At 40.3% G+C, this 13,904-nt stretch overlaps 2 protein-coding genes and 1 pseudogene across 2 annotated transcripts; all 3 read right to left on the bottom strand.

Annotated features, from left to right (window-relative positions):
• Nucleotides 1-400: 400 nt before the first annotated feature.
• On the bottom strand, nucleotides 401-1,411 carry LOC114844753 (serotransferrin-like; annotated as a pseudogene).
• Nucleotides 1,412-2,215: 804 nt separating this feature from the next.
• On the bottom strand, nucleotides 2,216-6,929 carry LOC114844725 (serotransferrin-like). Its single transcript, XM_029132302.3, has 17 exons — nucleotides 6,828-6,929; nucleotides 6,596-6,744; nucleotides 6,416-6,518; nucleotides 6,142-6,333; nucleotides 5,809-5,941; nucleotides 5,638-5,693; nucleotides 5,294-5,457; nucleotides 5,049-5,193; nucleotides 4,798-4,952; nucleotides 4,603-4,699; nucleotides 4,494-4,514; nucleotides 3,954-4,118; nucleotides 3,542-3,692; nucleotides 3,299-3,366; nucleotides 3,024-3,208; nucleotides 2,616-2,808; nucleotides 2,216-2,494 (listed from the first exon to the last, which is right to left on the bottom strand). Exons 1-17 carry the CDS (start codon nucleotides 6,865-6,867, stop codon nucleotides 2,451-2,453), a joined length of 2,061 nt encoding a protein of 686 aa, XP_028988135.1. The 5' UTR covers nucleotides 6,868-6,929; the 3' UTR covers nucleotides 2,216-2,450.
• Nucleotides 6,930-8,647: 1,718 nt separating this feature from the next.
• Nucleotides 8,648-13,432, bottom strand: LOC114844723 (serotransferrin-like). The gene is made up of 17 exons (XM_029132300.3): nucleotides 13,281-13,432; nucleotides 13,051-13,199; nucleotides 12,816-12,918; nucleotides 12,540-12,731; nucleotides 12,329-12,461; nucleotides 12,194-12,249; nucleotides 11,742-11,905; nucleotides 11,502-11,646; nucleotides 11,233-11,405; nucleotides 11,028-11,124; nucleotides 10,890-10,910; nucleotides 10,367-10,531; nucleotides 9,945-10,095; nucleotides 9,690-9,757; nucleotides 9,415-9,599; nucleotides 9,048-9,240; nucleotides 8,648-8,926 (listed from the first exon to the last, which is right to left on the bottom strand). The coding sequence occupies exons 1-17, from the start codon at nucleotides 13,318-13,320 to the stop codon at nucleotides 8,883-8,885; spliced, it is 2,079 nt and encodes a 692-aa protein (XP_028988133.1). The 5' UTR covers nucleotides 13,321-13,432; the 3' UTR covers nucleotides 8,648-8,882.
• Between the last annotated feature and the right edge of the window lie 472 nt (nucleotides 13,433-13,904).

The following is a 13,904-nucleotide window of genomic DNA, read 5'->3' as shown; positions in this document are numbered from 1 at the left end:
GCCATTGTCTACAAACAGTGCAAACATCTGTCCTTGATCATATTATGTAAATATTATGTGACTTAGGAAGTGCCCCATTAAACAGTGACAGTGCTTGTATCTGATAAAAGAAAAAGCTTGTTGGTACCAATTATTAAAGCATTAATCAAAACTCTGTCGCAACATTTTCATTCAGTACCATCTATTCTCACAGTTTTTTATAATTTTATATTTATGATTGTAAAGAATATATTGTAGACACGTGTTTCATTGTTTCATCAAACATACACTCTGAACTGGAAGCTCTTCTCAGAACTGTTTATTAAATCAAAGAATGTTTTAGAACAAGTTGAACATTCTAAGTGGATATGATGGATCACCTTAGACACAACATGGATAGTAGGACCAAGTGTTTTTCTTGCTAACAGGAATGGAAGGTGCAGGATTTCTCCAAATCTGTTGAAAGAGAAAATAAGGCAAATCAAACACAGTGACCTAATAGTGATGTGTCTAGTATATATTTAAGTGTTCAACTATCTGATGAGTAACTGTCCTTATTCTCTTTAGGACAAACCTGGAGTAGTTTTGCTGCACTGTCTGAGTGAATTCATGGCAGAAATGTACTCTTGTCCCAAAAACCGTTCATAGGTTTTTCAGCTTGAATCTCATGGAGACATTTGGTAGAGTCCTGGAAGATGAGGTTCCTTCCTCCCTCCCTCCCTTCCCTGACTGGAACATCCTAAATGCAAAATCACTGCCATGATTTCCAAACTTAGCCTGTAAATAAAGAAAAATTATGAGTTATTAAACCATCATTATAATTGGAACCAGTTCAATGTAACTGGAAAATATTCATTGTGAACAATATAATAAATCTAAAAGTAGTGAAATACAGAAATAGAGGAAATTATGGGCATCACACAAAGCACAAAAAACAGATAAAATGTAATAACAGTCCGGAAAAACTGGTGATGCAAAAACATAACTGTGGGTCATCTAACATAAATAAGTCCCTGACCTGTTGGTCATTTAGAATTTTAACCACTTTGCTGCGGATCTCTGGACGAGTCACTACAGCGTGTCCAGGAACTTGAGCCAAGTTGCATGACTTAAACTCAGAGATTGGTACGGGACTAGACCTCCCAGGACAGATCAGCTCATAGTCAGCAGACTTCACATTCTGAGCCCAGTCTGGACCTTTACCTGTGACAGGAAGAGGTGGGATCAGAGGTTTGAAAGCAGCACGTGAGACGGGTCAATAGAAATGTAGAGAATTTAGAGTCAGTCTCTCACCATCACTGTTTTCAGTGGTTGTCGAGTGTTTGACAAAGGCAACATCGCCAGCACCATCAACAAGACATTTGGAAGGATGATTAAATATGAAGATGATGGAAGGTGGAAAGAATAGTTTAAATATCCTTAGTACATTTTTAAAAAATCACTGAACTATTATTTTTTATTTGATAAAAGTTAGTTTCTGTCAGAGCTGCTGTTTTCCCTTACAGCACTAATGCTGCAGAAGAAAACACAGAGAAGATACTGAACAGGCACCACACTGTACATCACTAACAGGAACAAGAGTGGTGTCGATCCTATCATTTTCAGAAAGAGAGCAAAACTGTGAGTGTTTATACCTGAAGGCTCCATCATTCTTCTCCTGTGACACTGTTGATGCTCCACATGTCACACTTGACTGTCTCAGCGTGTCCCACAGCGCACCATTTAATACTAGTGGATGTGGATGTGCTCTGCTCTGAGAGTGAGTTACTTGTTCTTTTCAGAGTCTGAGAGAGTTTTAGGACATTTACTGAAAACAATAACATGTGACCAGACACAAGAAAATAAACATGTTCATGAGACAACTTTCAAAGTTTCATCAGGAAAAAATACTGAAAGTGTCTAAAGATAAAATATTAATAACAACACTTTTTAAGGTCACTAAACCTTGGTTTCATAGGGCTGTCATCACTGTCATGAGTACCATTATTTTGTTAGGTTTGTGTTACTTACTGTATTACAGGTGAATAATTATTGGGTTATAGTGTTCTATACAAAAACAATAATCATAAAACAGCTAAACAATAAATAATAGTTATTATTAGTCATATTTAAGATAAATACTTGAAATCCTACACAGTTATTTGGATTTCTCCTCTCACACATTTGAAGCAGCCGTTTCCCATATTTAACATTTAATTTTTCTACTGATCTGGTGTAAAAATGATCACCACAAAGAAACACTTAAAGGTTTTATTTAGTAACAGCGTTAAATGGCTACATAGGAACATGATGGTCACATAATGGCTGGTTTGTGGTAAAGCCGTGTGTTAGTTTGCTTTTCTTGAAACAAGTCTAAAGGAAGAACAGCAGTAAAATACACCACACCATGTTTGGGTTGAGTGCGGGAGGTGTTGGTGAGGTGCTCGAACCACTGCGAGCCGGCTCAAGCATCTCAAGCTCCATGGGCGCCACTAGTTTTTTTGGCAGGAATGGAACGTGCACGATTTCTCCAGATCTATACAAAAGAGAAAGACAAAACTTGAATAGAACTTATTTTCATCATATGTAACTGGTGTCTGAGCCACATTGTTAGTGTTAATACTCTACTTGACGCCTTTAGCCACTGTAGAACAAACCTGGAGTACTTTGGCTGCACTGTCTGATTGAATTCATGGAAAGCATGTACCCTTCACCCAAAAACTGGTCATATTTCTTCCCTGCTTCAACCTCTTGGAGACATTGAGTGAAGTCACTGAAGAGGAGGTTCTTTCCTCTTTCTGAATCAAACAATCTGAATGTGGAATCACTGCCATGACGTCCAAAGTTATCCTGTGCATAAAGAACAGTAGTGGTGATTGTTGAGGTAAAAGTTAAGTTAAAATACATTTTTACATTTATAGTTGAGAAGGTGAAGTGACACAAAAATCTTCATCTTAATAGTTCAACAATGCTGTTAATGCACAAACATCACTTTGAAATCTAATTTTCACCTTTGTGGCATTGAAATTAATAAAATAAAAATCTTAATCCAAAATATCTCATACCTGCTGCTCATTTAGAGTATTGACCACTTTGTTGCGGATCTCTGGACGAGTCATTACAGCGTGTGCAGGCACTTTGGCCAAGTTGCATGACTTAAAGTCAGAGATTGGTGCAGGACTGGACCTCCCAGGACAGATCAGCTCATAGTCAGCAGACTTCACATTCTGAGCCCAGTCTGGACCTTTACCTGTGACAGGAAGAGGTGGGATCAGAGGTTCGAAAGCAGCAGGTGAGACGGGTCAAAAGAAATGTAGAGAATTTAGAGTCAGTCTCTCACCATCACTGTTTTCAGTGGGAGTCGAGTGTTTGACAAAGGCAACATCGCCAGCACCATCAACAAGACATCTGGAAGAATGATGAAACATAACACAGTAACATGAAGATGAAGTTTCCACCTCAAATCAATGGGCGCCTAATATCAGGCATGAGAGTCTTTTCTTATAATTGTAAGAAAGAGAGTGAACCTCTTTGCTTCTCAATAAGTCCATCTATCCTGTTAATGAACATACAGGCTTCCTACCTGAAGGCTCCATCATGGCCATAGTACTGTTCATTACTATTGGCTGCACACTTGTCGTCATTTCCCACTATTTTCCTGTTGCCAACACACAGTCTACAGAACGGAGATCTGGGGTCTGATCCAGGGGCACAGCCACTGCTGAAGAACTTAGCTGAGAGAAAGAACGTGGAGCAGTCAGTGACACTTACAGTAGTTCATGCTACAGTAACAGCTAAGACAAAGGTTGTGTGTGACTTGTCTGTCGTAAACATGTATGAATAATAGGCACGTGATCATTAGTCATTTCTGCAGATGTTTAATAACTCTTTGCTCAATGTTGTCTGAAAACATAATCTCATAATCAAAATATGTAGTAGAAGTTGTGTGATGGTGACAGTGTGTGTTTTGCTTTGGTAAACACATGGTCACTTACTGAAGTAACAGTCATTAGTCATGTTGTGGATTAGACCCATGGGGATGTTCCAGCCTGCACTTGTACTGATGCCTCCATGACATGACCTCTTGCCCTGCAGGTTGTTCCAGGTCACACCTGAACCCTTCTTTACCACAGCCACAGCAAAGTAAGAGGAGAATGATCCTACAGGAGTAGTGACATACACAGAGAAGGATTAGAATACTGGTTATTAACTAGATATTAGTGTTTGTAATTAAATATCAATATACTTTAACTCACATGACTGAAACGTCTTAATACTGGTACAGCTTTTTATAGCAGAATGAACACATTTTTTCATTATCCTAATCACATATACAATATCTAGAACCAATCCCAGCTGTGAGTGGATGAGTAATAGGTTAGATCACGTTCATTACTATGGCCAATTCAGAACCATAAATTGACCCAAAGTTCTCTTTGGATGAAGGAGAAAGGAAATCGTTTAAACCCCTAAAAATGGTTCTTGGCTGAAACTGTGATTTACACTCAATCACTCAAATAAAGGAGGTTCATTACCTGAATTGGAAGGACAGTTGTCTGTGGGTAGGGAAAGAGAAAGAGATGCAAATACTACAAATATTACATGATTCTATTAAATGTATTCTGTCCTTCTTAATGAACATACCTTCATCATACTGCTCCACCATGACAGGAACCAGACCACATTTTCCAGCTGTGTAAACATATCCTCCATCTACAGCTACTGCATCAGCCTCTTCACGCTGCAGGACAACAATATATGAAGTACTGGTTTGATTACATGTGGTACACGAGTATTACTCAAGTATTATTCCCATATTTTGAGCCAAAGCTCTTTTACCATAATCTTTTTCAAGCAGTCCTCAACTGTGTCGGCCGTCTCACATTCCACGGCCGCTTCAACAGCACTGTTGATGCTCCACTTGTCACACTTGTTTTTCTCTTCGCGTCCCACAGCGCACCATTTAATACTAGTGGGTGTGGATGTGCTCGGCTCTGGAGGGTGAGAAAAATCAGAATCATGAGCTGCTCACAGTATAAAGTGTTTGTCAGGTGGCTTGTGTTCTCTTCTTCTGCTTATGTTTACTGGACCTTTCTCAAGAGAACGAATGATGCCCATGTATTCAGCACCCAGGTACAGGAAGGAGTCTGTGTCTGGAGGAACCTGCACAAGTTTTGTTGTAGAGTCCTTGAACATCAGGTCTTTGCCATTTACAGACGTGAAGAGATCAGCGGGCTGATGAGACAAAAAGTGAACCAGTTCAATGAGAAATGACTAATTTCTCCTCTTATACATTTTTAGCAGCTGTTTCGTTATAGAACATTTCACTTTCTACCGATAGTGAGCTGAGGGTCGTCCAGATGAGTTCAGCCAGTTGTGCGTCCTTGCGGGACACAACAGCGTGAGCTGGTACTTGGGCCCAGTGGCACCGTTCATAGCTGTCGATTGGAGCTCTGGTGTTGTCCTTGCAAAGTAGTTCATACTTGTTCTTTTCAGAGTCTGAGAGAGTTTTAGGACATTTACTGAAATGTTCTGTTTATAATTGCAGTCTCATCTTATCTCAGTACAGTCATTTGTTACACCTAAGTCATTTTTGTTCATATAGACTTATTCATCCATCCTGTACTCAATGTGAAAATGAAAGACTAAAAACAGGACATATTTAGATGTGACACTGACCAGGAACAGTGAGATGGTTCACAAAAGCCACATCTCCAGCACCGTCTTGAAGACACCTGGTAAACAGATCAACAGCATCAGCTCTGGTGCTTTGTTTGTTACAGAGGCCTGAGGTGTATGCATATACAGTGTTAGACGTCAAGGTGGAACCCAGGAGCATCAGACACTCACTGAAAAGCTCCACTGAAACCATAGTACGGCTCTCTGTGGGACTTGGAGCAGTCTCCTCTACACAGCCGGCACATTTGTTGTTTCCTCATCGTTGCTCCTGGGACACAGCTGGCCTGGAAGAACTCACTGAGCGCTAAAAAGCAACAACATATGACCAGACACAAGAAAATAAACATGTTCATAAGACAACTTTCAAAGTTTCAGGAAAAAATACTGTGTCTAAAGAAAAAATATTAATAACAACACTTTTGAAGGTCATTAAACCTTGGTTTCATAAGGCTGTCATCACTGTCATGAATTATGATGATGAAATAGTGTAAAACGTGATCTCACCCTCCTGCACAGGTTTGTCTTCCATGCCTTCCCATGGAAGTATATCCATGGACACCAGTGTTCCTATGGGAATGTTCCAGCCTGCAGATTTCCCCAAACCTGTGTGGCAGCTTTTCTTCCCTCTGAGATCATTGATGCCGAATCCTGAGCCCTTCTTCACCACAGCAACAGCAAAATAGCAGGTGTCTGAGGCTGAGGTTGTTGGAGAAAAGGGTTTAAATATGTAGCTCACACTAAATGTAGGAGACCATAAGTTAAAAGGTACAAAACATACAGGTGCCATAGTCCTCAGCAATGATAGGATGCAGGTCATAGTTGTTCCCTCCAGTAGTGTAGATTTCACCTACATCCAAAGTGATGGCATCAGCTTCACCGGCCTGATAATAATAACAATTATTATTATCATCATCATAATAATGAAAGGTGTCTGGTGGTAAAATGTGTCTCTTCTCACCTTAATTGCAATGATACAGTCTTTGGCGCTGTCTCTTCTTACACAGGAGAGGGCAGGAGCTTTCTTTGCGAGGAAAAAACATTTCTGATTTTCTGTCTCCGATATGAGGCACCATCTGACCTTTTCAGCAGGAGCAGTGAACACGGTGGCTGTGAAAGCAGATAAAACAGGTGAAAACCCAGGTAAAGTGAACGCTTGGTAGCTCTACGGTGGTAAATGTCTGTGTCTTTACCGAGGCAGCCAAGCAGAGACACAAGCAGGAGAGGCTTCATGGTGGACGGAGACTGTCTCCAGATCAGCAGAGCAGCGGCTCAGAGAGGAAGCTCAGGCTTTTATAACAGACCTCTGAGGGGGCTGGAACAAAAGCCACAGGTCAATTTGTGGTTCTGATGTTTATGTCCACGTGAGAGAAGAGAAATCACGTGATGCTCCTCTGATATTTAACCAGGGTTTGCACTGAAAGCGCCCAGACACTATTTACAGAGCAGAACTTTTATTTGACTAATGTTCCAGTTTCACTTTGACAACAAACATTGTCTCTGATCAATTTAATCATTATTTTTATTTATTTATTCTAACATGTAAAAGCAGTTGATCTACTAACACACATAATTTCACACATATACAAGAAAATGCTAATCAGCTTTCAATTTAATTAGGACATGCTTGATTGGAGTAGGAAGAAGTTAGCTAACTCACATTTCCATCATTGGTTTATTATCAATATCTATACACACAGACTATTATTTACACACATCACATAAAGTATTATGACAGATCACCTTAACCATGTCGAAAGAGGAGCAGCAAAATCAAGTTTTTTTTCAACAATTCTGGACTGCACCCCAGATGTGTGACCATGTGAGCATCACCTTAAAGACGTGGGCAGAAACAAGGTGGGAGAGCAAGGTCAAGAGCATTGAGCCCATTAGGAACCAGGGAGCCGCCGTGAGAGAGGCTTTAACTGAGGTGACCCTGCTGTAAAGGCTGAGGCCCAGTCTTTGTCTGAGGAGCTGGGCTCGTACGGCTCCAGCATCTGCACGCTTGTTTGGAATGACATGCTATTTGCAGTACAGCAGGTCAGCAAACTCTGCAGTCTCCAAGTATGCATGTCGACCTAGCTTCTTATATTATCCCCTTTATATTGATCCCATGACCTGTTCATCGTGTTGTCCGTCTGTCCTCTTGTGCACCGACTGCCTGTCTTACTCTAAGACCCTCACCTACTACATGCTGCCTGTTCAGGCTGGATGTCTGTTGGAGCCAAATCTGAAGTTTGTAGCAGTAAGAATGTTGGACTGTTTCCTCCTTTAGGTCCCTAATCAACCAGTAACCGTAGCTGCACTGAGGAGGTCTGTGGTGTTTTCCCTCTTTACTCAGCAGAGGGCAGAGCTCCACTAGTTCAAGCATTACAGTTACAATCTGTTACAGTCTGAGGTGGTCAACACAGTGGTTGTGGATACACACAGATACAGTGAACACTCAGCACATCTACAATTAATAGACGCACATTCACACTTAACTGCTTTTACTGAGGCAGACTTTGCACACTCAATTAAAAACCACAGTTATGAGTAATAATAATTTTTTATATTTACATTCTTGTTGTTATAATTAACTCACACAACAGTAACACTAAAGGCACAGACTGACACAGGCTGTGGTTCATTCACGTGGAAACAAACAAACCTTCCTTATCAAATGATATTTTGTAAAACAATCGCCTTTTAATATTGTGATGAAATCTTTGTGCTTTATAATCTGAATTAACCTACATGTCAGTGTGGCCTATTGTGTTGTTATTTTGTTAGGTTTGTGTTACTTACTGTATTACAGGTGAATAATTATTGGGTTATAGTGTTCTATACAAAAACAATAATCATAAAACAGCTAAACAATAAATAATAGTTATTATTAGTCATATTTAAGATAAATACTTGAAATCCTACACAGTTATTTGGATTTCTCCTCTCACACATTTGAAGCAGCCGTTTCCCATATTTAACATTTAATTTTTCTACTGATCTGGTGTAAAAATGATCACCACAAAGAAACACTTAAAGGTTTTATTTAGTAACAGCGTTAAATGGCTACATAGGAACATGATGGTCACATAATGGCTGGTTTGTGGTAAAGCCGTGTGTTAGTTTGCTTTTCTTGAAACAGGTCTAAAGGAAGAACAGCAGTAAAATACACCACACCATGTTTGGGTTGAGTGCGGGAGGTGTTGGTGAGGTGCTCGAACCACTGCGAGCCGGCTCAAGCATCTCAAGCTCCATGGGCGCCACTAGTTTTTTTGGCAGGAATGGAACGTGCACGATTTCTCCAGATCTGTACAAAAGAGAAAGACAAAACTTGAATAGAACTTATTTTCATCATATGTAACTGGTGTCTGAGCCACATTGTTAGTGTTAATACTCTACTTGACGCCTTTAGCCACTGTAGAACAAACCTGGAGTACTTTGGCTGCACTGTCTGAGTGAATTCATGGAAAGCATGTACCCTTCACCCAAAAACTGGTCATATTTTCTCCCCGCGTCAACCTCTTGGAGACATTGAGTGGAGTCCTTGAAGAGGAGGTTCTTTCCTCCTTCTGAATCAAACAATTTGAATGTGGAATCACTGCCATGACGTCCAAACTTATCCTGTGAATAAATAGTATAAAAGTTCATATAAACAACATTTTAAAACATTCTTACATTAGGAATTGAGTAGGTGAAAACAGATTCTTTATAGTTCTACAGTGCTGTTAATGCAGAAACATCATCAAATTTCAGTATCTAAAAAAAATAAAAATGATAATCCAAAATATCTCATACCTGCTGGTCTTTCAGGGTTTTGACCACTGTGTTGCGGATCTCTGGACGAGTCATTACAGCGTGTGCAGGCACTTTGGCCAAGTTGCATAACTTAAAGTCAGAGATTGGTGCAGGACTGTGACTCCCAGGACAGATCAGCTCATAGTCAGCAGACTTCACATTCTGAGCCCAGTCTGGACCTTTACCTGTGACAGGAAGAGGTGGGATCAGAGGTTTGAAAGCAGCAGGTGAGACGGGTCAATAGAAATGTAGAGAATTTAGAGTCAGTCTCTCACCATCACTGTTTTCAGTGGGAGTCGAGTGTTTGACAAAGGCAACATCACCAGCACCATCAACAAGACATCTGGAAGAATGATGAAACATAACACAGTAACATGAAGATGAAGTTTCCACCTTAAAGAAGGTGCATCAATCTAATGTCAGGCATGAGAGTGGTGTCAATGTTCTGCTAAAATGGTCAGAAAGAGAGCAAACCTCTGTGCTTTCCAATAAGTCCATCTATCATGTTAATGAACATACAAGCTTCCCACCTGAAGGCTCCAGCGTAGCCATAGTACTCCTCATTACTATTGGCTGCACACTTGTCATCATCTCCCACTGTTTTCCTGTTGCCAACACACTGTGTACAGAATGGAGATCTGGGGTCTGATCCAGGGGCACAGCCACTGCTGAAGAACTTAGCTGAGAGACAGAAAGTGGAGTGGTCAATGATAGACAAAGCTTACACAAAGGCCATGTTTGACTAGTCAATCCTAAACATTTATAAATAATAAGCACGTGATCATTAGTCAAATTTGAAGATGCTGAATAAATACTTCCTTAAAGTGTTGACTGAAAACATAATCTCATAATCACAGCCATGTCTTCCAGCGCATATAAAACAAAATTAGTAGTAGATGTTGTTGGCTGGTGACAGTGTGTGTTTTGCTTTGGTAAACACATGGTCACTCACTGAAGTCACAGTCATTAGTTGTGTTGTGGATTAGACCCATGGGGATGTTCCAGCCTGCAGTTCTGCCGAAGCCAGTGTGACATGACCTCTTGCCCTTCAGGTTGTTCCAGGTCACACCTGAACCCTTCTTTACCACAGCCACAGCAAAGTAAGAGGAGAATGATCCTATAAGAGTAGTGACAAACACAGAGAAGGTTCTGAACACTAGTTACAGTGTAGTTGATATTAATGTTTGTTAATAAATATACCCATTGGATTTTTCGGAAATTCTATTGATTGACTGTATTTGTAGTAGTATTATCACACTTATCTCTTATCCTAAACATTACACTCTTAGCTGTGACTGGGTGATTGGTTTGGTACGTCCAGGACAGGTTGTCAGTTCAGACACATTCTACAGACAATTCAGAGTCACCACTTGATCTAACTCGCTGTTTTTGGATGGAGGCGAAAACATTTAATCCCCCTGAGAAATGTTCTGGTCTGAACTCATAATTCAATCAAAGGAAGAAGGTTTCATTACTTGTATTAGCTTTGCACTGGTCTGTGGGGGGAGAGAGAGAGAGAGAGAGAGAGAGAGAGAGAGAGAGATGTTAGATATTACTCAAGTTAAACACTCATTATTTTATTTATTGTTTTCTGTCCTTCTTAATGATCATACCTTCATCATACTGTTCCACCATGACAGGAACCAGACCACATTTTCCAGCTGTGTACACCTGTCCTCCATCTACAGCTATTGCATCAGCCTCTTCACGCTTCAGGACAACAATATATGAAGTACTGGTTTAAATACATGTACTTCATTACTCTCCAACAGCAATTATTACTCACAATTCCCATATTTTGAGCCAAAGCTGTTTTACCATAATCTTTTTCAAGCAGTTGTCAACTGTGTCGGCCGTCTCACAATCAACGGCCGCTTTGGCATCTGAGCCTTCTCCTGTGACACTGCTTATGCTCCACAGGTCACACTTGGCTGTCTCAGCGTGTCCCACAGCGCACCATTTAATACTAGTGGATGTGGATGTGCTCGGCTCTGGAGGGTGAGAAAAATCAGAACCATGAGCTGCTCACAGTATAAAGTGTTTGTCAGGTGGCTTGTGTTCTCTTCTTCTGCTTATGTTTACTGGACCTTTCTCAAGAGAACGAATGATGCCCATGTATTCAGCACCCAGGTACAGGAAGGAGTCTGTGTCTGGAGGAACCTGCACAAGTTTTTTTGTAGAGTCCTTGAACATCAGGTCTTTGCCATTTACAGACGTGAAGAGATCATCGGGCTGATGAGACACAAAGTGAACCAATGAGAAATGACTAATTTCTCCTCTTACACATTTTTAGCAGCTGTTTCCATATAGAACAATTCACTTTCTACCGATAGTGAGCTGAGGATTGTCCATATGAGTTCAGCCAGTTGTGCGTCCTTGCGGGACACAACAGCGTGAGCTGGTACTTGGGCCCAGTTGCACCGTTCATAGCTGTCGATTGGAGCTCTGGTGTTGTCCTTGCAAAGTAGTTCATACTTGTCCTTTTCAGACTCTGAAAGAGGTTTTGGACATTTACTGAAATTTTTTATTCATAATTGCACTCTCAACATATCTCATATGTTAACATATTGATTTGTTACACTTTAGTTATTTTGTTCAAGTAGACTTATTCAGCCATCCAAGTCTGAATCCAAAGGTTGTCCAAAATATATTAATATTGAATCAAAAAGGTATTGATGCTGCTCTACAAACAGAAGAAAATTTTAACATGATCATACATACTAAGTCTAGGGAATCATCAAACAATCATTCAGGACATATTTAAAAAATTGACACTGACCAGGAACAGTATTATGCTTCACAAAAGCCACATCTCCAGCACCGTCTGCCAGACACCTGGTAAACAGATTAACACGTGCATCATCATATTTAAAGTTAGACATCAAGGAGAAACTCAGAAGCATGAAATACTGACTGGAAAGCTCCACTGTAATCATAGTACGGCTCTCTGTGGGACTTGGAGCAGTCTCCTCTACACAGCTGGCACAGTTGTTGTTTCCTCATCGTTGCTCCTGGGACACAGCTGGCCTGGAAGAACTCGCTCACGGCTGCAACACAAAACAGGGCTGTAGTCTTATATATATGCTATATGCTTATTTTAAGGATTGTGTGGAACGTGATCTCACCCTCCTCCACAGGTTTGTCTTCAATGCCGTCCCAATGAAGTATATCCATGGACACCAGTGTTCCTACAGGAATGTTCCAGCCTGCAGATTTCCCCAAACCTGTGTGGCAGCTTTTCTTCCCTTTGAGATCATTGATGCCAAATCCTGTGCCCTTCTTCACCACAGCAACAGCAAAATAGCAGGTGTCTGAGGCTGAGGTTGTTGAAGAAAAAAAGGTTTAAATATGTAGCTCACACTAAATGGAGGAAATGATAAGTTATAAGGTGGACTACATACAGGTGCCATAGTCCTCAGCAATGATAGGATGCAGGTCATAGTTTTTCAGTCCAGCAGTGTAGATGTCACCTCCATCCAAAGTGATGGCATCAGCTTCATGGGCCTATTATTATTATTATTATTATTATTATTATTATTATTATTATTATTATTATTATTATTATTATTATTATTATTATTATTATTATTATTATTATTATTATTATTATTGCTGATAAAATGTGTCTCTTCTCACCTTAATTGCGATGATACAGTCTTTGGCGCTGTCTCTTCTTACACAGGAGAGGGCAGGAGCTTTCTTTGCGAGGAACAAACATTTCTGATTTTCTGTATCCGATATGAGGCACCATCTGACCTTTTCAGCAGGAGCAGTGAACACGGTGGCTGTGAAAGCAGATAAAACAGATGAAACAAAACAAAGTGAACGCTTGGTAGCTCTACGGTGGTAAATGTCTGTGTCTTTACCGAGGCAGCCAAGCAGAGACACAAGCAGGAGAGGCTTCATGGTGGACGGAGACTGTCTCCAGATCAGCAGAGCAGAGGCTCAGAGAGGAAGCTCAGGCTTTTATAGCAGACCTCTGAGGGGGCTGGAACAAAAGCCACAGTTCAGGTTTCCTAATCTGTTCGCTTGTATGACATGATCACTGAAATTTCAACAGAATGGAAATTTACGAATGCTGCTCTAAAAATATTTACCTGTTATTACCTACTACCATATTACTCTATTGTGAAATTAAAACAGACTTGGAATCAATAATATGGTAATTTTCACAAAGCCAAATGTAAAATGACACAATGACATGAGTTTACATACACTGTTTCAAAAGATTTCTATAGTAGCTCGTACACTGTAAGTGGAAATATCTAGAAAATCTGAACACACAAGCTAAAGTTCATGTCGATTTGTTTAAATTAACTAACAACACTGTCATTTCTGCCAGATATTGAATTGTCATCAAATTGTTTCACAAGGAGTTTTGTGATGCAACTCGGTAAGTAAGTACTGGTTGGTGCAGTTGAGCCTGTTAGCATCTTTGCCTTTGCAATAAAACCAAGTTTGAGTTCCATTTGGGTTCGTCAAGTAAAATG

Source organism: Betta splendens, chromosome 17 (assembly GCF_900634795.4).
Source record: "Betta splendens chromosome 17, fBetSpl5.4, whole genome shotgun sequence".
NCBI lineage: Eukaryota > Metazoa > Chordata > Actinopteri > Anabantiformes > Osphronemidae > Betta > Betta splendens.
The sequence above is the reverse complement of the archived record's forward strand: the minus strand, read 5'-3'. Positions and strand labels throughout refer to the sequence as shown.

What these genes read in the sequence shown, in the direction of transcription:
- LOC114844725 (XM_029132302.3), bottom strand. Translation starts at nt 6,867, where the DNA reads ATGAAGCCTCTCCTGCTTGTGTCTCTGCTTGGCTGCCTCG. An exon ending in ACTGTATCATTGCAATTAAG is followed by an intron (nt 6,519 to 6,595) that starts GTGAGAAGAGAC and finishes TATTATTATCAG; the next exon opens with GCCGGTGAAGCTGATGCCAT. An exon ending in GTGCAGCCAAAGTACTCCAG is followed by an intron (nt 2,495 to 2,615) that starts GTTTGTTCTACA and finishes TCTTTTGTATAG; the next exon opens with ATCTGGAGAAATCGTGCACG.
- LOC114844723 (XM_029132300.3), bottom strand. Translation starts at nt 13,320, where the DNA reads ATGAAGCCTCTCCTGCTTGTGTCTCTGCTTGGCTGCCTCG. An exon ending in GGCTACGCTGGAGCCTTCAG is followed by an intron (nt 9,758 to 9,944) that starts GTGGGAAGCTTG and finishes TCATTCTTCCAG; the next exon opens with ATGTCTTGTTGATGGTGCTG. An exon ending in AAACCCTGAAAGACCAGCAG is followed by an intron (nt 9,241 to 9,414) that starts GTATGAGATATT and finishes ATTTATTCACAG; the next exon opens with GATAAGTTTGGACGTCATGG.